Raw genomic sequence first — 24,488 nt, forward strand, 5'->3', positions numbered from 1 at the left:
GCCATCAACACGAACCAAAACCCAACAGCTTCAAAATAGAAAAATAGAAGTAACTACAATGCGGGTTACATCCCAGGGTTAATTCACAATGTTACCTTAAATTACAAGACTCACCAGTCACACACACAAACACACACGCACACACACACATACACACATCCCAATGAAATCTATATGCTACAGAGTGCTAGATAAGGGGTATCCCAAGGTGCTTTCAGAGAGACTGCACAGCATATCTTGTCTTTGAAAATGTCAGTGGCAGTTAACAATGAAAAGAAAACACTAAGTACAAACTTTAGGCAAAGCATCCATATTATAGAAAGGCAAAAAATGGATTTATAAAAGCAGCATCAAAAGAAAAATGATACAGACCAAACTTAAATCTTCGGATATCTTCAAAAGCTGAAATGACTCTCATGAACAATCTCAAGACCTCTGAGGATATCTCAGTTCAGAATAGTTATGTTTTATGTTTGGTTGCATTTCAGTAGAGAGGCCTTTGTTTCTGTGACATTCAAGGCCATGGCCTGATTTGAAACACACAGTAATGTCACATCATGTTTTCATTGCCTGACAACTGACACTATCCACTTGACAAAGACACATTTTACTACAATTTCTCCTTTGATATATCATATTGCACGTTATTCCTTAAAAGGGGAAGTAAATTACATGCATTCAATTACCCAAAAAAAAAAAAAAAAAAAAAAAAAAAAAAAAACCAGTCATATAAAAGTGAAATTATTTTACAGTTACATTTTGCTACTTGTTAAGCTTTCCATTTACTCATCTAGCTTGATTTGGGACACTTTCCTACTTTTTAAGTAGTCAGACCTTAGCAATGCCTGGCAGGCATACTTACATACATCCACATCTGACTGCATCTTAAATCACCCTTCATACATCTGCATAATGCCACGTTGTCTTAGGTACATGTCTGAACAGCTAGGACACTTCTGGCTAAAGAAGGTGGAGCTTTTTTTTTAGCCACCTGGTGCTGCTCAGTTAGTTTCATAAGTGGACAGCAAGGCTGCATCTACCGGCTCCATGCAGGAGGGGCAGGTGAAGGAGCGCATCAGCCAGGGGTCAATGCAGTCCACGTGGTAGATGTGAAGGCAGGGCAAGAACCGAATAGGATCGCCATACTCAAAATCCATCATGCAGATAACACACCTGGTGTAGAGAGAAACGCTTAACCTTATTTGTTCTTCTTCAAACAGGAAGAAAACTAAAATTAGGACAGATTAATCACTTACACAGTAAAACTTGTTGATCATGAATAAATCCTTATTCATCTACATGCTCATCATAAAGTCTAAGCATCATACATAGATAGCAGTGGATAGACCTCTACGATACAATGATGTGTTACCATATGTTAATAGTAAACACACGGTCCCAGACATGACACATTATTTTAGACAGTGTGCACTTAATATGGTTCCCGATATGATCACCTTTTGACGAGTTAAAGCCTTTTACACAAAATAAACAATCATTTGCATTGGCTCGGCCTACTTAATACGCAGTTTTAAATGGCTGCTGCAGTACACTAAATAAAGAGTGATAATAATTTTAGTCAACAGTGGCTTCTTTCAATTTAGAAGCTTTGGAGAACGTTTGTCTTTGACAGTGTTTGGTTTGTTAGACTGCTTCAATGTCTGGGCCACAGAGCAATGACATTTCTGCTGAGCCATCTTAAATAAAAATTATTATGCTCAATCAACACAGTATGGAAAAAAAAAGAAGACGACAAAAAACACGTCATGGAATCTTTTGCCTGCATAAGACTCACTCTTTAACCTTCTTGTCGGAGGGGTCGGAGCCTGGGTCAAAGATGCCTCTGGGCAAGTGGTGGATGAGACCAATGCGCTGGGCAATGTGGATTTGCTCCTCCTCAGTCAACTGGCTGGCCAGCCGACTCTCCCCTGGGGTCGGATGGTATACTGGCACTGATTGGTGGTGCTCCTGAAGAAGGAACAAAGGAAACTTTGTATCATCTCAGAAGCAAATGCTCTACATCGGATGTTGCCAACCCGTCCATCGTGATCGACAAGTAGATCTTTTAGACTTTCTTGGTAGATTGCAAAAATAATAGGAGAAAAAGTACACAGTCACATTTTGCTTGATTGATTTTTCAAATGCTTGCTAGTCCCTGTCCCCTCTGTTGAATTAGCTTTAGTGCTATCAAGGTAGCACGAGAGTGACCAATAAATTAAAAAAAAAAAAAAAGTACAATTATTTCCAACAATGAGAGAAGGGAAGCCGTCTTTGTGGGTTGGAGTTTCATACACAACAACATGATGGCTACGGGCCTTTATTTTTAGTATTGGTATGAATTTACTGCGAATTAATGTTGATATTGCGATGCAGTTATTAAAGCACAAGACCAGATTCATACACAAGAGTTTGCATAAAAGCCCTTGAGGAGGAAATGCTTTGTCTTTTTTCTCTTGATACTTTTAACAGGAAGCTCTTGCCTTTGTTCAGGGTCGAGGTCAGGGATCTTGGGCTCAAAAAGATTGGTGACTACTGATCTACTTGTTTTCACTTGTACGGAAAAACAAAAGGAGTCATGTTGGAGATGGTCTGAACTCAGCCCTGATCTCGACATGATGGAGTCAGTCAGGGATACATGGAGACAGAAGCGTTTGAGACAACCTACATACACAGAAAGCTTTAGGTTGCTGTTATATACCAGCGCAGCAAGAGAAGTGATCAGGTATCACACCAAGTAATGATTTGATAGGTGTTTCCTCTGTTTACTGGTCTTTGCATGGAGGTAACTGATGAAATAAAAAGTAATACATCCCTGCTTGACTTTTCCTTTACTCTGACCTTTTGCACAGTGCTTTATGTCTGTTTGGTAGCATGAGAGCTGGTTGATAGTAGATTACTGAGGCTGATTGTTTCTAAAATAAAGGAAAACAAAAGAAAAGAGACTAGGAGAGTGGCCAGCTTTTCAGCAGCGTTGGATCATATAAATACACTGTTGTTTAGGCATTTGAGTGGTCAATATTATTTTTAGTATGCAAGACTAATTTTATAACCAGTCTTCACCCACGATGGCTCACATACAACAGTCCTCGTCAGATCTTTGCAGATCATGAAAGCTGTCGCGGCGACATGCTCCTGCATCCCCGGGCTGTTTTTCATTCGTGCCCCGACTCCTCACCTGGTAGGGCGGCGGAGGGTCTCCGGGCAGGCTGCCCCCCTCCGACTCGTTCAGAAGCGACAGGTCATCCGCACCTTGTGAAAACAGACAGTTCCCCATTGAACTGAGACCACCATGAGGGGACCCGCTCCGTCCCGAGGCTGAACACGCTGCACGAAAGGTCCGCTGGAGCTAACAGCTGCCGGGAGACCCACTTAGCTTAGCTTAGCCTAGCTGTTAGCAGCTGGGGGGGGGGGCAGAGCGGATGTCGCCCCCTCAGTCAGTGTGGGGGCCAAATGGAAACACACCGACGTTAACGGAGCAGCGGGGGCGCTTTTCGCGTGGACTCCTTGTTTTTACGGAGAGTTATACCAACCGGAAACACGTCACCTGGAAAGCTTCTTATTCGTTATTCAAAATAAAAGAGAGTAAATAATAAATAAATCCAATGTTTTTCGGCCCCGTTGCCCTAAAGGGGGAGATGAAAACTGAAAATCACTGAGAAGGAAAGGTGATTGATTTTACGACTTTATAACGCAGTTGGCTCGTTATTAAAGCTGGCCAATTTTACGAGATAAAGGCGAGTTTTTGTGTTGATCAGGCCAAAAAGATTGTGGTGGTGAAGTTATCTCATCTTTTCTCTTCTTACCTGAATGAATAATCAAGCTGACACATGCAAAACACCCCAACACAAAGCAATTAAAACAAATGTGACTTTGCTATTTTATCAAATTGGATTTATTATTGTTATTTAACCCTCGTGTTGTCCTGTGCGACCCACCACCATGTTTAGCTGCAAAAATAAATAAATAAATAAATAAACAAAACAAACAAAAAACATATAACACTCTTTGTTCAGCTTGATTTACGACTTTTCCTAAAGGGAACCCAACATTAAAAAAAAAGTGAAACTCTGGTTTTTCATATGGGCTGTACACCACAGATTGTCTTATGAGTCATTTTTGGCCCGTGTCTTATAAAAGCATTTACATGGCAGAAAAAAGTTCAAAGGCCGCATACACAAACTCCCTCTAACACACACACAACAAAGAAACTGGATTCCTATTGATGTACGAATTGAACTTGAATTTGCACCGACCTAGAGCTAGCCCCTCACATCACACAAGATCCCAGAGGTTCAGGATGAGCAAGAACATTATGGCGCAGAAGAAGCTGCATCTAAAGAGGAATACCATATACATCCGCGTTGCGGCTCTCTGACGTCATCCTGCCAGATTGAGTCCGTCTCCTCCGTACATCGGTGTTCAGTGACTGACTCCCGGCTGACACATTGAAACATGGTAAGAAGACGAGGCGACTTTACTAACAAACAGCGAAGTGGGGTGAAGTATTTGACATATGTCACGATAATTCACAGACATTTAGCATGATGATGATGATTTCAGGAGTCCAGTGTGTGATTGTTTATCACACACTGTGTGTCGAGGAGTCGACAATTTTGTGATCGCCTCTCACCGCGTGATGTCTGAAGGATGTATACCATGGGGACATTTGGGAATATCAAAAAACAATTATATGAATAGCTATGTATCCGTTCTGACCTACTTGAAATACACTTAAAGCCGAGTTCCCGTTTGCTTTCTGCCATCTGTGATCGGTTGTTCTCGAACCTGCGGATGAGCTTCTCTCCGGCATTTGCTTCGCTTCTTCTTTTTTTCCCTCCGCTAAACCTTCAAACTTCCGGAATTTTCAGTGGTTATGGGTTATACGATGAACAGTTCTTTTAATTCTTTTAAAGCTTTTTAAAGCTGTATGAATCGGCCAGGGTCACAGATCTTGGTTCAGATAATCAGATTTTCCATGTCTGACCAGCCACCAACCGAACTATGTTGTTATTGCGTTTAGCATTTAAAATCATTTCCTAATTGTTACATTTAGTAGTCTCTGTGACGTTTGAAATTGATGGGAAGCCACCCTGCCTTTACTAAATCCAGGGTCTCTGGAGCCCACAGGGACTTTTGGTACCTGCTGGTCTGTGGCCTCATATGTCTTCCAGCTGTGATCCAAAGCAACATGACGTCAATTATGCAAAACTTTAAGATTTAAAATAAAACGCGAATGGGTGAATGATATGAATTAGCTATAGAGACAGAAGCCACTCCCTTTGCTGACCAGCCCCAAAGGCTCATTCCATGAATTGTAGGTTTTTCAGGTTTCTGCTACTTGCTAAAAAACACTGTGGCGCCAATGGACTAGAGTACCACATCTCAACTAAGTAAGAACTATGGACACAACCTCGAAATGTGCTATCAGGCTGGTGGATTTAAAGTGGTGGTTTTGTTTTCTCTAATGTTTCTCTCCTTGCATTTAGGATGCAGCACCACCACCTCCACCACTACCAGCATCACTGTTCCTACCAAACGTGGCTCGAAAAGCCCACCCTCAACCACCGCCTCAACCTCAGCATGCTGCAATTCCTTTTAATCTGTGCTCCCCCATCCAGGCGACAAATCATTCACCAGAGCCTGTGTATAATGCTCAGGTAAGTGTCACCGCCTCTGTCTGGTGCTAATCTGGGTGTGACATTCTGAAAAGATCTTAAAGAGAAATTCCTCTATATTCAGAGTGCAGAAAATCTACCACTTTTCCATGTGCAAAATGGACCTGTGTCTAGTCCAGCTGATGAACAGGAAGACAATGATTCTTGTAGAGAAGAAAAATACAGTCCAGTGCAGGAAACGAATCCAGCACCACAGGCACTACATTGCACACAGGTTGATCACTACATGCGCTCTCATTTTTTTTTTTCATTATTTATTCCATAAAATGTATATAATAACTCTTTGTTTCTTTCTTTGTCAGATGACAGAGCAGCAAGATGAACAAGGCCCTCACACAGAGCCAGCTGAAGAGGACCCACAAACGTGACGCTCTTGAGCTACATGAAAAGAGAGACCCTAACCCTAACCCTAACCCTAACCACTATAAAACCAGACAAACCTGAAATGGATCATAAAAAGTTAGTCTAACTTATTTGGACGTTATGTTTATTTTGTCTTATTACCCAAAATGTTGTTTTATTTTGCTCATTTTTTAAAGTTTGAATAAACTTGCTCTTATAGTTGCCACAATATATTACATTAAGGGAAACTTTTTTTCTGACTGAAACACAAAAATCTTTGGCTGAAAAAACAAGTTATGTATGAACGTGGAGTTTGAACGATGAGGACATTAATCAGCCATTCATATTGGCTGAACTAATGGAATTGTGGTATTAAGTTTTATGGGGCTTGACCTATTTGGCTTTCCATATTTAAACATTATAAAGCGTCCCCAGTGTTATGGAAACTGACACAATAATCATTTATGGGACTACACCCTAATTTACAGTTTATACTCTCAGGTTGAAATTACTTAAATCGAGTGTACCTTGGATGAAATTTTGATCTAACTTCATGAATGTAATTCCACATTTGGCCAACCTTTATCTTTTGCCTGCTTTATTGTGGTGACTACAGGATAGCATACAGCTCCAGAGTTGATTGTTTATTAAGAAAGAATGACATGGCACAGCAAAATGGTACAGTCAAGAACATCCTTTTTTATTCAATCAGGTGCTGCTCTTCTCAAACTGTGTTTTTCTTCTTATGGAAAAGAAACTGTAATTAACACATGCATTTCACCTAGAGCTCTGGGGGTGTTCTCACAAAGAAGTGGTGCTGCACTGAGGGTGTAGACAGAGGTGTAGAAGAGTTGGGAGTCACGGGGCCTGTAGGGTGCTGCCTATTACATCAATAACCATACACGCTTAAGAAGATAAAGAACAAAATAAACAACAGAACAAAGACACGGAGAAGTCGAGCATGAGGTGGTCAGAGGAGCATAATGGAGGGACTTCCCTGAATCCTCAAAAATCTGAGAGATCAGGTTCATGCTGGCCTTTTCAACTATCTGTTTGGTGTGTTGTAAATGGCTAATACTGCTGAGAGTTTCATTGTGTGAAACCCACCGTGAACAATAATACTTCACTTTAAAAGATAGGTTTGAATGAATGTGGGATATGTCCTGAAAATTCAACCCCCCTGCCCTTTCAGCCTCATGCAGGACAAGTCCGGTTATAAGGTGCTTGTAGCTTTCATTTACAGTCCAAGGCATCCTCAAAAGAGAGCCTAAATGACAGCATACCCTGATAGCAAATATTAAAAGAAATCCAAATTAAAAGGAAACAAAAGTGGGGAATAAAACAAAGCCAAAAAATAAATAGCTAAAATTAAAGAGCAAACTCTTATCCTAATCCAAGCAGCCCCTTTCCAACATCCCAAAGCAATTCATCCAGCCCTTTTGACCCTATTAATCTTCTCTGTAAATCTCTTCAACCCAAACCCCTGAACCCCTGTTGCCCCTTCCTAACCCACCCAAGGACACCCCCAAAAGCCCATCAGTGTAATTTGTTCACTTACATTAGCTGTTGAATGGAGAAGCTGAAGAAGATGGGTATGGTAATACAACGTGAAGCATACAGACAAGAATAACATGTGAGCTAACTGCATTCTGCTCAGACAAAAGTTTTTCGGCAATATTTTTTTTCACCCTCCCAACAGTGGAGAGAGCAGAGGAGAGACAGAGAGAGAGTGAGAGAGAGAGAGAGAGAGAGAGAGAAAGAAAACAAGAGAGCAAGAGAGAGAGAGAGAGAGAGAGAGATAGACGGAGAGTGACGGACACACAGTTACAGACTACTCCAGTGTCTAAGAGAAAACAGACAGTGGAGACAGAGGGGAAAAAAAAGCAAGAGCTGAACGAGAACAAGTTTTTTTGCCTTTTCAAAAAAAAAAAAAAAAAAAAAAAAAAAAATTGTCATCATTTATCAATAAAAAGTAAAGAACTAATTCACACCAGTTTCCTTTTGTACTATATATATATATGTATATATATATACATATATATACGGCTTTTGAAAAGGAAGAGAGAATATAGGGGAGGTACAATGGCAGGGATTCATTTCCAGCTGGAGAAAAAAGTTGCCCCTGAGCGCTGAATGGGCGATGACCTTTCTTTTCCCTCCTTGCAGCACTCAGGGGCAACCTGCTACCTCAAGCCATTTTGAAAAAAAGGGCAATCTGGATTACAAAATGGAGTCTGTGAACAAAAGGCACTTTTAAGGGACAACCTTTAACTGCAGGGAAACTATACACTACAGCACAAGCACTATAAGAGTCATTTACAGAGGAGGGGGTTGAACAGGGGAGAGGCTCACTTTGCTGCCTGTTTCATACACGGGCCAGACCTGGTGTTTTTACCCAATTACAAGTTGCTTCCCCCCCCCTTTTTCTGTTGTATCTGTTTTCTGCACAGGAGACAGGAGGCCTTAAATGAAACGCTCTTTCTATTTCCACTCAGGTGTCTCAACACAACCTGTTGAGTTCGATCCAGCACGATATTCAGAAAAATATTAACATGATCATGGGAGTAAAAAGATCTCTGGATGAGAAGCATCTCTCAAAACTCAGGGAGTTATTTGTCATGGATTTATGCCAATGGGGGCAATCAAAATTAAACTGTGAGGGTTTTTTGTTTTTTTTTTGTTTTTGCTGGTGAGTTTCAGGCAGTGCATGGGTATTTAATCTTAAGAGTTTCTTAGGCTTGAGAGTATAGGGTTTTTTTTTCTCTAAAGGTTGAACCAAAATGCCTTTTGTGTCACAACCTTAAGGAATAGGAACCTCTCCCCCCACTCAATACAAATAGAAGAAGAATACAAATAGAGAGGAATAATGCTGTTTCCTAAATGGTCAGTTATTTTTGCTCATTACCATTCATTTATAATATTTCTGAATGTACTTTATAGCATTAAAGCACCAGTTTTCATTGGATGATAGATTTTTTTTTTTTCAGAAGTTGTTTAGATTTTTTCCTTCAGCCCTCCCACATTTTTATAAACAAATGATTATACATAAAACATTAAAAAAGAGACAAAAGGAAATAAAACAAATACCCCCAACTTACAAAGACTAGGATTTTTCATGGCCCCCAAGTTTAGAGTCCTGGAGCTTATGGACTTGAAACAAATACATTTTTTTTCTCTTTTCTCTTAGCTTTCTTAAAAATCTCTAACAGACAAACACAATGATCTACCCAATGCATTGCACGTGGCTCAATCGACACATATTTTTCAATAATAATACTTTCCATCAAAAAACAAACACTTTTTTTTCTTCAAACCTACTGTCGATTTTTGACATGTTTGTCTAGGTATTGTAATGCTGCGCTGCAGATGGCGATGGCGTGTCGTCCGATTCATACTGATAACAGTAAGGAGATGTTACTGATATAGGTTGTGGTGGGGGGGTGGGGGGGGATGGGGTGGGGTGGGTGAGAGTTCAGAAAATAACTAGACTGCCAACAAGCTCATGTAGTAAAAGTTAAAAAGGAGCATATATCATAAATATATATGTATAAGATCTCTCTCTCTGTCTTTACAAAAAAAAGGTTTGCAGTCCTCTATAAAGATCTGTCCTAGGCCAATGATTTCCACATGCACCAACGCTACCATTCATAGCTTTAGCTTATATGTGGGAAGAGAACCTGAAGTCAAGTTTATTACTAATTGCATTTAGGGAATACAGAGGCACTTTCATATATTGTTATAGTCTTGATATATGGTTTTAGTACATAGAGCTAATGTTACTAGAGAGGCTGAGAGCAATGTCTCAGCCATGTTTGTTATCCCTGCAAAATAGAACCAACAGCTAGGCAGTCCAGTTATTTTGTGAGGTCGGCATTTGTTGGATTGTGTCATGATGAAAATTATACCAATAGCGATTTCAATGTGACATACATAGAAAAAATATCTCAAATTAAAAAGACAAATCTTAAGTGAATGAAAAACCATTAACAAAGGCGGTTTGGAGAACCAAATATAAAGGCTTCCCTTTATTACTTGATGTCAGGTTGTTTGTGGTGTTAGTGTGTTTTTATGTGTGTGTGTGTTTGTGTGTGTGTCTGTTCTTCTAAACATGACTAAGGGATATGGGGTGAAGCAATGCAAGGGATGAATGTGATGAGCTGTTGTTATTGTGCTGTCCATATGTGAGAGATTTGAGAAACTATTCTTACTGTTTTTGCTGAAGTTCAAGCATGATTCTTAATGTATTACTGCAAACTAAAGAAAAATGTCATGACATGCAAGAGAAGGTTAAAACAATCCAAGTGAGACAAAACCAAAACCAAATCCAGCAAAAAAACAAAAAAACAAAAACAAAACAAACAACAAAAAAAAAAAAAAAGTTGCAAGAAAACGCCTAACAAAACAAAATGAAAGCTAAAAATATGAAGCTGATGCTGATGCATTCCACTAAATTAAATTCCATGTGTAAGGAATAAAAACAAGATGATATTGTGAGTGGTTGTGTGACAGACCCATTCTGAAGGTGGTGGTCTGTATTATACTGTATGCAAGCGTAAATGTGTGTGTGTACTTGTGTGTGAGCCTGTGCATACATGTGTTGCTGCTTGTTTCAGGGCCTAGACTTGAATGTCAGCTCAGTCACATTCCTTCAGTGGCAGCCGGCCTCGATTCACTTCTCTAATCGCTCATCTGACCATCGATGTGCAATTCTTTTCATCCCTTATTAAAAATTAATAGTGCATAGGTGAGGGGACGAAAGAGCACATGTAGAGTTAGTGTTAATGACTGTCTGTCGTGTGTTCACTCGCTTGCACTTGCCTCATGGCTATCACTTCTCCCACAGCAGGACGCCCTGATACTTTGACAGGTAAACAAAGACCAGCCACTTAGTGCATATATGTCACACCATTGGATGGTGTCACCATAATTGGCCAATCAGAAATGAAAGAGGCTCAGGGCTGAGCGAACGAAGCAGCAGAGTGTGGCGACACACAGGTGTGTGGCTGTGTTATGTTGGTCTAGGCCCTGAGCAGCACTGAGTACTAGATGAAGTTGTGTGGGTTGTGGGTTAGAGCTGGAGGAGAGTTGGGTGGAGAAATACTCAAATATGGAGGCATGCAGTTTTGGGTGCACATCCAACTTCAACATTTACCACTATTTAATCTTTTTGGATCTCCCAGCCAATGCATGGAGTTTCATTGTGGCGACAACAAAACTAAAAAGAAAAAAAGGAGAAAAAAAAAAACAAACAAAAAAAAACATTAAAAAAGAAACAACAAATGTATAATTGGTCATTTGTCAGGTTATCATATTTTGTTTCCTTTCTGACATTTCGTGGTGTGTGTGAGACAGTTCCTCGTCTTCCTCTTCCTCTTCTTTGCATTCTGAGTCTGTCTACTCAATCTCATTGAAGCCTCCTGGATAAAGGGGGATGAACGTTCCTGTTCAAACTGTGTTGGATTGGGAGTCTTCTTGGGGGCAGGGTGGGTTTTTTTCGGGTTCTGTAGTACTTTGAATAGTGTTGGCGAGAGAGAAAGACCTTTTTAGTGTCAGCAGTCTGTTCTTAATCAGCAGTGATGTGTTTATTTTTCAAATTTCCAATTTTCATGACACAATTTTAGTTGTTGATTCAGAGAGGCCTTGTCAGAGGAACCAGGACTGTGGAGGAGAAAAGAAAAGAAAATTAGTCATTAAACAGTCATTCGTTCTTGCTTCATCTGAGTCTTGAACTGCAGTGCAAAAACGTTATGCAAATTACTGTTCAGAGTGACAGCGGTAGAGAAAGTGTGAAGGTATAAAAAAAAAAAAAAAAAAGGTAAAAGGTGAAAAGGTATAAGGTATGAACATAGAAAAGCATCTTAGACAGCATGTTATAAGTCATTACTCCTGTCAATGAGCCTTTTGCTACAAAAATCTTTTTTTTTATCTAAATGTTTTATTGATCTACTGTATAAATTGAAAGATTAATTAATTAAATAAATAAATGAAAAGTACTTTTTCACAGCCACAAGATATATGAAAGCAGTAACGGAGTCATTAGGAGGCAAGGATTTGTTTTCAGGGATCAGAGGCTAAGCCAGTTGGGAACCACTAGGTGGCCACCTACTACTCCTCTTCTACTACACTTCTGTACTTGCTGGCTCAGCTGTCCCATACAGTGTCAGAAAAAGTTATCACCACAACTTCATCACTTGCTGTTTTTAGCAGGGCTGACTTCGGCTTTTTAGTCATTAAAAGCACTTGTGTTATTACAGTGCTACATGCAGCATTAGAGTAGCAGCTTTTATATCCATCTAAATTACTTTCCAGTGAGCAAACACAAGAGTGTAACTGTTCTATCGTATGCTACCAGTTTACATGTAAGGTGATCCTCCTAATATGTCTCTGCTCTGCGGGCCTGAGTGGTCTCAGGCTACACTGTAAAGCTATTGAGGGCAGTTACTCCAGGGATCCGGTTTCTCGGTTTGATAAGAGGGCAGAGTGGAGGCTTTGGCACAGGCTGAGCTGTTCTGGCTGCCTGTGACATTCCACAGGCCTCAGCCCAGGGAGAGCAGCGAGTCACCCCATCTTCAACAGCAAATGCTCCTATTCTAGCAAACCAGGAGAAAGCTTTAACCCCCCCTAAACCTCCATCTATCCTCCACCACCTCAGCCTCCCTCCTTCCTATCCATGATTCTTTCATGTTTGTAGTTAACTCCTCCTCCTGGCTCCAACTTCCCTAACCCACTTCTCTTTTCCTCTCCCTCTCTTACTCTAGCTCTCCCAATGTAATCCTTGGCAGTGGAAAGTGACCCCCCCCCCCCCTTTCTAACCCCCCTTCAAGTTCAAGTTCAACTGCCTATGACATCATGTCTGGTTGCTGCGGGCAACCAGACAGCCGGGACGTGACTATGGAGTGCAGCGAGCTTCAACTAACTCCCTCTCTCTTTTTTCCCTCCCTTTCTCTTAGTCCCTCTTACTTTTTGCATACATGCACCCCTATCCCCCTTGCTCATGCTTGTGCATGGCTGAAGTCTCACCACCAGAGAGCTCCTCAATCCAGCTTTTCTCTGCTTCTTGCACTGACAGCAGTGGGAAGGCTTTCCCACTGTTTTGGCTAGTTGGCTAGGAGGCAGCAAGCCGGGCTGGCAGGGCCATCGTCTGAACCTCTCCATATGCCAGAGAACAGCAGGATAGGCAGAGTCCTCTGTTACTCACTCTGGCTGAGACTGTTACTGACCTACTAGGCTCAGCTAACAGGGAGCAGTTGATACCAATGCCCAGATTTCCATTCTGCAAACTGTAAACCCACCAGAAAGGTGAACATTTTTCAGTAATGTTTGATAAGCAATGGAAATCAGATAATAAGTGTTCTGAATTTACACTGCTGTAAAAGTCATGTTGTTCAGCCTTTTGGTAGGGGTGGGGGGGTGGGGGGTTGGCACAGAGTTGAAGTGTATACATGTGTGCGTGCGTGTGCATAGATGCTAACACACATTTGTATGGTGTGTGGATGTCCCCACGGTGCCAGGGCAACATCTGTGGGAGAGAGGTGCAAGTGGGGAGCTTGAAAATACTAGAGGGAGCAGCAGGAGGAGAAAAGAAGGGAGAGAAATGCAGAGAGGGTGGGCTGCTGATGCATGAGGGAATGGTTGGGGGGGGGGGTGGTGAGCAGAGTTGTGCAGAGGAGGAATGTAGATTGTTTCCATGTGTGGGGAGGACAGGAGAGCCGAGTTGGCTGCAGGCAGGTGCGGTTAGCCCCTAATGAGAAAAGTTGTGTTGGTGATGGAGGAGGCCCAAGACACTGCAGCCCAGTGGCAGAGCACAGCCAAAGCTGAAACCACAATGTAGTGCACTACTGGCCTCACACGCTGCACTAATACACACTGTGGGGCCTAGTAGAGATAAATCAAGACGGCTGGAGCTGAAACTAACTGGCACGGCTTACATTCACTGTAGGGAAACTACTGAGGTGCAGAAACTGTAAACCAATACTGAAACCAAAGGCCTTGATACATGGGCAATACTTTGTGTCAATGTAGGTGGGCAAGTTAGCAAACAAATGATCAATTATACTTGAATATTATATTCTTACCTCTCCTGGTTCATTATAATATCCCCCTTTAAGCATCTTTTTAACATCAATTCAAACAAGCACCACTTTTCTTTTCTTTTCTTTTTTTTTTTTTTTAAACAAGTGTTATAGCATGAAGAAGGAGGATCCAAACTTAAGCTCTACTTACTGTGATTTTCCTGACATTTCAGCTGGGTCACATTAGTCTTTGTTAGCAGATAGTTTTCATGTAGATGAATGTGTTTCATTACATTTTTTCTTCATCGTTAGCTATTGAAAGTGAATATCAGCAGACTTGCTCTCATGAAAACTGCAAATTTCATCTGCTGAGCCTAAATTGGGACTGCTTTGTCAAAACACAATTAACATACAGATATAGACAATAGCTATGGATGGCTACATGTGTTATCTCAAGTTTCAGAGTAGTAACATATTCATACAGTTGATCATCCCTGCTGCCGTGGCCTGAATCCTTGATTGTAGGATGTTGCCAATGCAGAGCCATTGTGTGAGTATTGCTTCTGTATCACGGCCTTCATTCTGAATGACATGCTTGTCCCTTTAAACTCAAAGATGTTTGCATTAACAGTGTGCTGTGAAGTTGCAAATATGCACAGCACTGAGTAGCCACGTTTGCAGCGAATAATGACGGAAAAGAAAGATAAGACATAAAAACCGAGAAGGAGGAAGACGTGAATGGGTGGATGTCAATCAAATGAGGGAGGTTGGTGGGGTACCTGAGTCTGCTGGGGGATATTCAGAAAGTTGTCCCGTGTTCCGATGCCGACAAACCGGTTGGGAGCTGTGGAGCCTGGCGTGGAGTATGCTATAAAGAGAGAGACAAGTGTGTACATGCTTTTACACACACACATACACACTGAGCTTATAGTAGAGTTTGATGCTCTCATCATCATCTTTATATTTTACTATGATAACAACTCACTAAAGGACTATGTATCACTGTCAAATTAATTATTGGGAAAAGACAGTAAGGGTCAGGGATACTGATGCCCTATTATTTACATGGGTGATTTGTTCATGTTGTGGGCAAGCTCTTCTTTATATTTTTTCACTGAACTGTTTAATCTGTGGTTAGCAAGGGCATGTGCAGTCTGTAATGATTAGTGCTAACATGGAGAAGTTACTTCCCGCAAACATGGCTGCACTGTTAGTCACAGATGCGCCTCAGCAACCCCTGGCCTCAGGAATAAACCATCGTAATCACAGAAAACCACTGAGGACTCACTGTGGACTTAATAAAAGGGTGAACGATGGAGGAACTCCATTCATCACCAGTGGTAACCAACGCTTCATTTAATTTTAATAGGAAAAGACGAGCATCTTGCCTATAAAATGACACCATTCCGTGATGCCACAGGATCAAATTTAGGGCAGTTGAGCTCACTGGACTCCAACATGGCAGCTGAGTAGAACTTTGGTGTGCATGACTTGAGTGAGGTTGAGGGGATGGGGATGTGTAGGGGTGACAGTGACAGGGTTGTAAACTAATGCATGAGTGAGGGTGAGGGTGAGGGTGTGACCGAGTGTATATGTGTGTGGATTGTGTGTGAGGATGTGTTTGCATGTGTGAGTGTGTGTGTGTGTGTGTGTGTGTGTGTGTGTGTGTGTGTGTGTGTGTGTGTTTGTGTGTATATGTGTGTTTTTCTTATGACTGTAATTACAATATCTTTCGAATCAAAGACAAAACTAGAGAGAAGAAAAAAATACAGTGATAACAGTCACTGGAATGAGAAAAGAGACGAAAATTAGGATATTTATTTATATAGATGGTCATATAAATAAATAATAAAGTGACACGTTAATTGGAGAGGGTTGGAGGGGGAGGGGAGGAAAGGTTGAGAGGACAGGAAGAGGAGGAAAAAGCCAAAACAAAAGGAGGAGAAGATGCCCGGTTGCTCCGTCCAGTGCCCCTTCACGATGTGCCTCTCCCATGGCCCGACTCTCGCACTGCACCTGTCTGGGTGGAACCAACCAAAGCCTCACAGCTCCCTGATGAGACTCCTCTCCCGCTCCCCCAGTATAGCACTAATTAGATAGGATTGATTGTTTTTTATCATTCATGTTTAAAGAGACTGGGTTGTTCTTGTTATACTGTGATTTTCATGGTTTTTGTTGTTCTCAATTTTTAATTGTTGTGAGATTTGTGTGAAAGTGGCAAGGGGATTGGGTGAGTAAAGTGGGGCATGATGTTTTTTTGGAGTCCACGCCAACTGCCCTAATTTTGTTCCTTTAAAAGAAAAAAGAGAGAAATAAAGGAAAAGAAAGGAGGATATGAGAAAGGAGGATATGAGAATATATCAAATAAAGAAAAGAACAAAGCAAAAAAGAAATGAGAGAAGGGGGTAGATTGTATTGCCGCTGTCACAGACATGCAAAGTCTGCGTTGATCAAAGGCTTGCGGCTACAGAGGCAACGTGCACAGGGCCCTGCTCTGCTCTGCTCCCCCCAAACTAGAAAACACATCAAAAAGAAGGGAAGGAGAGACTACACTGCCTCTTGTGGTGCTAGCAGGAAACCCAACACCAGAAAGAGAGAAAGAGAGAGCTAGAGAGAGAAAGAATTAAAAGATTTTGAAGAAAGACAAGGAAAGAGTCTGAGAGGGCTTGCAAAGACATGAAAAGAGAAAAAAAGGCTGAACTTCAGAGCAAGTGGGAGCAAGAGATACAGAAGAGCTTGAAAGGGGATCTCTGGTTTGGCAAGGGCGTGGCTTCTGCCTTGTCAGAATTGGATGTTGCTGGTACAGTACAGTATAGTACTGTGGCATACAGTCCATAAGGTGATGGGTGGAATAGAGTGAAGTTCCTGGCTGCTGAGTGTTTAACTGAGCAGACTGCGGCCTTCCTGGAAGCAGACGGCCCGCTACTCTGAAAACTGAGGCAGTAGTCATTGTAGAAGTCCCTTATCTGTGCTATGTCGGTAAAAGCGCCATGAGATTACAAAAAAAAAAAGCCCCAGTGTAGCTACACTGTACATAAATACAGGAACTTTTATGATGACTGCATATGTTCTGAGACAACAAACTTGATGTAGTATTGCTTAGAGGACAAAATAGCTGCCAGCTAAAAGCAAATCAACCACGGGAGCTTGAAATTGGTTTGGACCGGCCTCTGTGAGAAGTCTGTGGGGAGACTGGGCAGTAATGGGGTTTTGTGGAGGGGAGTAGGAGTGGGGGGTGACTTACACGGAGATGCGGGTGAGCTGAGTCCGCTGTCAGTGGGCGTGCTGATGGTTTTAGAGTCGGGCATGGGGAGGGGCACAGGGCGCGCCACTGGGGGTGGCGGGGGCAGCAGGAAGGAGCCCGGCATTTTGCTCTGGCCACCTCCATTAGGCTGCAGACGGACCATACAGATAGGGTGAGCAAGACACACCCCAAGAATATACAGTGTACAGGGAGCCAGACACACACACACACGCACACAGTCCCATTTACAGGTAAGACACTCATATATATAAGGACATCAGCAACATCCACACTCTGATAAACAACATACAGACATACAGTTGTACAAAGGGAGACCAGGACACTTAAGAAAACACGCATACACGTGTATATACACACACACATACACGCACAAACACTCACACACATGCACACAAAAAAATCGACAGTCTGGCCAAAAGTAATGAGGTAAATAAGAAATGGAAAAGTGATGAACATTATCACACATAAGAAAAAAGAAAAAAGGAGCTGTCAAAAGGGCAGTTGTTATAGTGCAAAGTAAGAATTTTAAAAATGAAGAAAATCTGTGACGTGAAAAGGGTGTTCGTGTGTGCAAGTGTGTAGTGTATGTGCATGTACATACATTTGATTTAGAAATTGTGTTTAGTCGGTGACGTAAAGAGAACAAAGGATAACAGGACATGAAAAAGATTTGCTCAGAAGGCAATGTTTACAGTAGTGGTTTACAGTACTGCCAGCATCCTGCACCTTGATGACCATGTCAAAAATAGGCCTGAAATATCCACATAATATGCCTCGGTTTTGATGTTGGGAACCTCTGTTGGGATGAGTGTTAATGGGGTTATTGAAGTGACACTTAAGTTTCTCTCAATTAGGCTCAGGACACCTCCAAAAAAAGGCTTGACTGCGTCCCAGAAACAACCCCCTTTGCGCCTCATTAGCTTGGGCAGTTAGCATCCTCCTCATCCACAACCATTCCGCTCCATCTGACTCATGGTAAAACAAGTCATTTGTCCTTGTGGAATAAATTCATACAATGTAATTATATAGATATCCATTTTCTGCTATATATGATATGTTATTTGCTCTTCTACTGTGCATTGTACAAAGAAAATGATTAGAGACTGGGTGAAATGTGCCCTTTGTGAGAAAATTTGTGATAAGAATAAAGGAAAGCAGCAGGACAAAAAAAAAAACAATTGAACCTGAGGATTAAATGTCCACTTCCTTGCATGAATACTCAATTCTCTACACACTGCTGATCTGCTAAACAGCCATCCCCACATTTGCAACATTTCTTCCCAATAATAAATTGTTGCTAGTCGGTATACCTACCAAACGATCAATCGCCTTTAAGGGGTTTTTCAATATTTTCTCCCATAACACCAGTGACAGATAAGAATTTTCCCTACCTTACTGTGGGAAAAGGCATTACATTATATGTTGAAGTTACTGTAAGCCAAATGTGGTTTGGCTTCTTTCCATACCATTTTCTTCAAACAAGTTTTTAAGCACATCTGGTTGCCTCCCCCTGTTAGATGGATATGCCCTAAAATCCATTTTCTGGTAAGGCTGCTTCACTTCATAACGACAGCTGTATTCCCTGTTCCCAGCTCAATTGACCTTGTTACACTTTGCTATTGAACAAATAATATATGAAATTATGTAGACAAATGTTTCTACATGATAATTTTTTTCATTCTGCATCTTCAATAAAAATGATCTGACTTCTACTCACTGACAGCTTTTTTATGTATAACTCTGCAGTGCAAGACATCGAACTCTCACTTCCTTTGCTCAAGCCACAGATCACTTACCTGTGCGCTGGGCTGTCCTGTGCCATCGGTGCACACAAACTGCACAAACTCCTTAAGTGGGTCCTGGTGATGGTGGTAGCGTATGGTGGGGTGGGTGAAGTACGGGCTGGACTGCTGGATAATAGAGGAGGAAGGGAAGTGCAGGGCTGAGGCTGAGGCACGGGGACTCCCTGAGAAGAAAAGTGAAAAGAGGCATCGAAAACGGAACAGGAAGACAAACGTGAGCAGAGGATACAAGAAGGACCAAAAGTGGAAAGAAAATGTAATGTCTAAGTCTAATTCTCTTCCATTTCTACGCATTGAATTTACATGCACACATAACTATCCTCACACTAAAATATTCTGTACATTAGCATGCACACCTGTGACGATATATATAAGACATGCATATGCTTGAACTAAGCACAAAAATGGCTGGCATCAAAGACCAGGTCCTGCTCTGGTCCATTATCATCATAATATAGAAAATAGCTGTGACATTCTCTGACTGAAGCTGCTTGTGCTTACAAATGACTGGCATTATCCCCAGCTAGTGGACAACATCTGCTCCCATTCATTTTATAATTCAACCCACTAGATTCTTCTGTACCTCTGGCCTGACTTCACCACACATGTACACACTTTCACAGTCCCATACAAGCTAAAGTGTATTACAGTATTTGTCCCTGCTCCATCGCTGACTCTTTCTCTCTCCAACACACAAACACGCACGTGCGCACCCACCCACACACACAGACACACAGAGCGGTTGAGAGAGAGACCACTCGACCTTGACTGAGTCACACACACTGTAGTTTTTCATTTTTGTTTCATGATTGTCGATGATGTGTAATCAATCAGTTGCATATCTATTCTGTGCTGTTCTGCCAGTAGTTTGAAGCCTGAGAGAGAATCTTCCCTTCGCTCCCAACGACCACAAAACACCTCCCAGAAACATTAGCCAACCAGCCAGCCACATACACACACACTCTTGTCTGCTGAGATTCTATGGCTTTGGTAATTTGGCACACCAAACTAAAGAGGCAAGCTGCTAGGTGAGGGGAGCCTGGTAAACAAGCATCTGTGATTATGTCTGTCACCTACTATCTCTTGTGTATACTATTGTGTGTGTGTGTGTGTGTATGTGTGTGTAAATGCATATTTGTTAAAACTTTTGTATTTTCTGGTATCAGTGTCCTTGTCTTTTTTTTATTTGTGATTTTCAGTGCTTGGCAATTTTGTGTATTTCTTGATGTTTTTTGTTGTTGTTCTCCGTGAGTATGAATGTGTTGCAAAGTCTGTTGCAGCTTTCATGTTCCTTTGTATGTATATTGATGTGCCTGTGTGTGTGTGTGTGTATAATCGCCGCCAGAGTGGCGGACTCTCCAGACTAGTATAATCAGACAACAGTCAGCCTGGCAGCTCTCCACGTCAGTCTGAGCCAAAAACAGGACATAAACCATCCAGTCCTTACCCATGAACAAGAACACTCACTAGACCTATACAACAAGCGCTTACAGCTCCAGTCCATCCAAATCAAGCAATGATTGCTAACTGTATCTTCCCCCTCTCTGTTTACCCCCATTTCTCCTTTTATCCCTCAGTCCTTCCTTCGCTCCCATCATCCTCCACCGCTCTCTTTATAGAACCAAGGCCTCCGAGGGACATTCCATTTGGATGGCAGCCATTTTAGTACAGACAGTCCTCCACTACAGTGTAAATTTACACACATGCGTGTGTGTGTGTATCTTTGTGTACGTGCACAAATGCACCCATACATAATCTCTAAACACTGTCTCATTACAGCCTCTCTGTTACATGGAATCCTTTCAGCCAATAGTCCACACTCAGTTTAGAGAGTGTGAGAAGTTAGTTGTGGAACAAAGAAACCTGAGCTAGTCCTTAACACCTCTTTAACTCATGCACAAAACAGAGTAGCATATTTTAAAGTCAACACAAATACATAATTCAACATCGTGTTTTGGTTTGTCAAAGGGGTATAGGACTGCTTGGTGCAGATAAACAAAAGGCTTAATGGTGAGAGATCCGGCCTGGACTATATTTTCAAAATATACTGTGAGGAGCTCCGAAAGTAAAATTCAATACGTTTCAACAAGGAAGGCAATGAGTCCAAATGACCTTTACATGGTAGGTTTGGTTTGGCTGGAGACCAAATCATCCCTTTGAGAGACAAATGGAATGAGAGCGAGAGATAGAGATAGAGAGAGGAGGACATGTTTATTCCTTTGAAAAGTGAGACCAGACTACAGGGACTTGTTGGCAGACTAGAGATCCTGGAGACACTGGGAATTCTCTTACTGGAGATAAAGAAACCGTCTATCCTATAGGACTGAAAAGCTCTTATGAGGACACCTTGTCCTGAGTGACTTGGTTGAAACAAGAACTTGAAAATACTGGAGGTTTTATAAACAATTTTGTCCACTTCATTGTACATCTGTGCAATTACATGGGTTCAAATTGTGAATCAATCCATGTGTCTTCCTTTTCCTCTTCAAACCTGTATTTGCACACATGAAAACTCTAGAAATACCCTTTGAAGAATAAAAATACGACTGAAGTGGTGGGACTGATTTTAGGAAAAGGGAAATAAAACAGAAAACAAAACTCACTCATAAACTGCCTAGTGTACTCTGGCAAAAAACCCAGTAAAACACAGTGTTGCTATATATTGTTTCATTGACATCCAGTCAAGTTCATCGCAATTAAAATATCAGAATTTATTTCTACAAACAAAAAGCATGAAGCTGTAAGATATGATGCAAATCAGTCACAAAGGAATGGATGTGGCAATGGTACATGCAATGACAATATTAAAACAAACAGGCATAAAGATGGCGGTAAAATGGATGAATGAAGAGATGCTGAAAGAGAGAGGGAGAGAAATTTATGCCAAGCCATGATGATAGCAGTAACATCGAACAGGTGAAACTCTCCGGGCATATTGCTTCTCAGCAGCTGAAACCTGTAGGATTGGAAAGTTTTGTTTGGCTTTCTCAGCAAGTACGTTTAGCATGTTCATTTTCAGGAACATGACTGCAGAATTGATTTGGTTTGTCTCAAGGGAAGTTTTGAGGGTGTAAATGCGGCAATCTAGGATCAAGTTTGACACTCCCTTTCCTTCTCTTTCTTTTTCAGATTATAAAAGGGGGGTAGGAGGGAGGTTGGGGTTGTTGGGTTCATGGCAGGGCTCTCACCTGGTCTCACTCCTGCCAGCACAGGCAGCGGGTGGTGTGTGAACGCCATGCGGGGGGACCTCGTCTGGGAAGTCAGGGCGTTGAAATCAAACTTCCCCGGCTTCTTAAGTGAACCAGGCGAGGACAGTCCTGACGAAAAAAAAATATGGGATCAACAAAAAAAAGTAGGGGGAAGAGGGAGGAAAAGAGAGAGTTGGTTTTAATCAACAAAATGTTGCTTATTTAATTGGCTACACTAAAAAAAAAAAAAAAAAAAAAAAAAAAATCAGTTTGATTCTAATTGATGGGGACTTGAACAATCATGATTTTCTGATTCGAGAGCTTAATTTCTTGAATGGTTTATGGCAATGCATTGGTCCCTATCCTTCTGGCTGTTGGTCATTCACTCCCGACAGAGTCAGTCTGATGACTGTAAATGATGAAGCCAGAAAGCATAAGATGTTCAAAAGACCCAGGAAATCTTGATTGTAAATCATGGGGTTTTCCTGCTCCTAGACTGTAGTAAGTTATTCAGAGACATACCATACATTTCCCTATTCCTAGCTCTATAGTTATATAATATGGACAGACCAGTATTTCATGGGCTAAAGTTCATGTCTTCAAAGTAAAAATGGGGGAAAACTGTTAAAACCAATTTGAATCTCGTCTTTGTTTCAGAGCCAAAGCACATCTGTAGCAATAATAAACTCTTCTGTGCCACTGTACATTTTTCCATCTCATCTCTTCTCTGTTTTCTCACTCTGTCTCTGTCTAACTCTCTCTCAGGTGCCAACTCCTGGCTGTGTCTGAGTATGGCCATCTTACAGCCACAGTCAGTTGCAGCTTCAGATGAAGCTCACAGGCTGGCTGTACGAGAAAAAGGCTTCATTCAGAAATAGCACACACTGTACAGTATGGACACGGCAGCTGTTGAGTGCAAAAGACAAGCAGACGGACAGAGAAAGGAGACAGAGGGAGGGAGAGAGAGAGACAGAGAGACAGAGAGAGAGAGAGAGAGAAAGAGAGAGAGGCGAGAAGAACGTGGGAGACATGAAAATATGCAAGGGAGCGGGAGAGCAAAGCGGAACCTGTGAAAAATGCAGCAGTCTTGTTTTTCAATGCATTGCTCTGACGACATGTATGAAATTGGAATGTCATAAGATGTTAAATATGGTTATTATCTCCCGTTCACACACACTCACACACTTGATGTCGGAACACACTCGAAAGGAAAAGCACATGTTCAGCTACTAAAAACAAAGACCCTTACCACACCACCACATTTGACTGATGAAACAACAGGCAAATTTATTCTTCAACAAGTTTTCTTCTAATCTTCCTAATAGGTGAGTGATGTGATAATGTTCTCTTTTTGAACTTTTTTTTTAGACTGTAGACTTTTTTTGTAGTCTATTTCTGTGGCTGCGCCGTATCAAAAAAGGCATTAAATACGATTCATCCTTAGTTCTCCAGCTGGAGATGTGTGAAAGTCTATGGGAGTGTGGGGGCGTGTAAAAGCTTCCCTCCCTGTGTGAAAGAGTTAAGTCTCAAGCAGGTGGGAGTGAATATGTGTGAACCATTTATGTCTTTAGCAGACATATATTTCTTTTTTTTTTTTTTTTCCCCACTATAGTGGGAGTCTGGGGGCGTATTGTACTGTCAGACAAATTCCAAGCATGAAGACAACCCTGATCCCACTTCTGACACCAGTAGTTAGCAGTGATTGCTATGACACTGTCACATTGGTGGGAGCAAACTGGAAATGAGAGCAGTCTGCAGAGACTTAAAAAAGGAAAGGCACCTGGAGGGGAAAGCTAAGAAAGACTGAGATTTGGAAGAAATAAGAACCTTGCAGATTAGAGTGTTATGGTTTCAGAGTGGTAGTTATTTGCTTTTAATTTAAAATTAAAATATAAAACTCCAGTATAAAAATGAGCCTGCAAATTTGTAGAAGACCATATGAAGACTGACATCCATGTAGACAGGAGGTTGTTGCACTTACACTGAGGTAATGCGAAACACAGTATTGCAGACACTTTGCAATGGTCTGATCTGGTTTGTGTGTGTATATCGGTGTGCATGTGCCACAACTGCACTGTTTCCTCTCTTGGCAAGACTGTGTATTTCACTGGCAACCAATCAAGCGCTCCCATGATGACCCTTCTGTCTCTTTGCACTAACAGGCCTGCCACCAGATGCGTCTCTGAAGTACACACAGACGCAGA

At 41.5% G+C, this 24,488-nt stretch overlaps 2 protein-coding genes across 8 annotated transcripts in view; both read right to left on the reverse strand.

Annotated features, from left to right (window-relative positions):
- Positions 1-726: 726 nt before the first annotated feature.
- On the reverse strand, positions 727-3,519 carry rnf11a (ring finger protein 11a). The gene is made up of 3 exons (XM_029506261.1): positions 3,176-3,519; positions 1,796-1,968; positions 727-1,173 (listed from the first exon to the last, which is right to left on the reverse strand). The coding sequence occupies exons 1-3, from the start codon at positions 3,272-3,274 to the stop codon at positions 1,002-1,004; spliced, it is 444 nt and encodes a 147-aa protein (XP_029362121.1). The 5' UTR covers positions 3,275-3,519; the 3' UTR covers positions 727-1,001.
- Positions 3,520-6,693: 3,174 nt separating this feature from the next.
- LOC115043156 (nuclear factor 1 X-type-like) overlaps positions 6,694-24,488 on the reverse strand; it is a 106,180-nt gene continuing 88,385 nt past the window's right edge. For 3 of the 7 annotated variants that reach the window (XM_029501365.1, XM_029501374.1, XM_029501384.1), the window contains 5 exons: positions 22,285-22,413; positions 19,091-19,260; positions 17,274-17,421; positions 14,809-14,897; positions 6,694-11,675 (listed from right to left, as the gene is read on the reverse strand). In XM_029501365.1, coding sequence (XP_029357225.1) covers positions 11,661-11,675; positions 14,809-14,897; positions 17,274-17,421; positions 19,091-19,260; positions 22,285-22,413 — 551 coding nt within the window. In that variant the 3' untranslated portion in view covers positions 6,694-11,660. The remainder of the gene's footprint in view (positions 11,676-14,808; positions 14,898-17,273; positions 17,422-19,090; positions 19,261-22,284; positions 22,414-24,488) is intronic. The other 4 variants (XM_029501394.1, XM_029501403.1, XM_029501411.1 and 1 more) reach the window with 4 other exon arrangements.

The sequence above is a fragment of the Echeneis naucrates genome, chromosome 1 (assembly GCF_900963305.1).
Source record: "Echeneis naucrates chromosome 1, fEcheNa1.1, whole genome shotgun sequence".
Classification (NCBI taxonomy): domain Eukaryota; kingdom Metazoa; phylum Chordata; class Actinopteri; order Carangiformes; family Echeneidae; genus Echeneis; species Echeneis naucrates.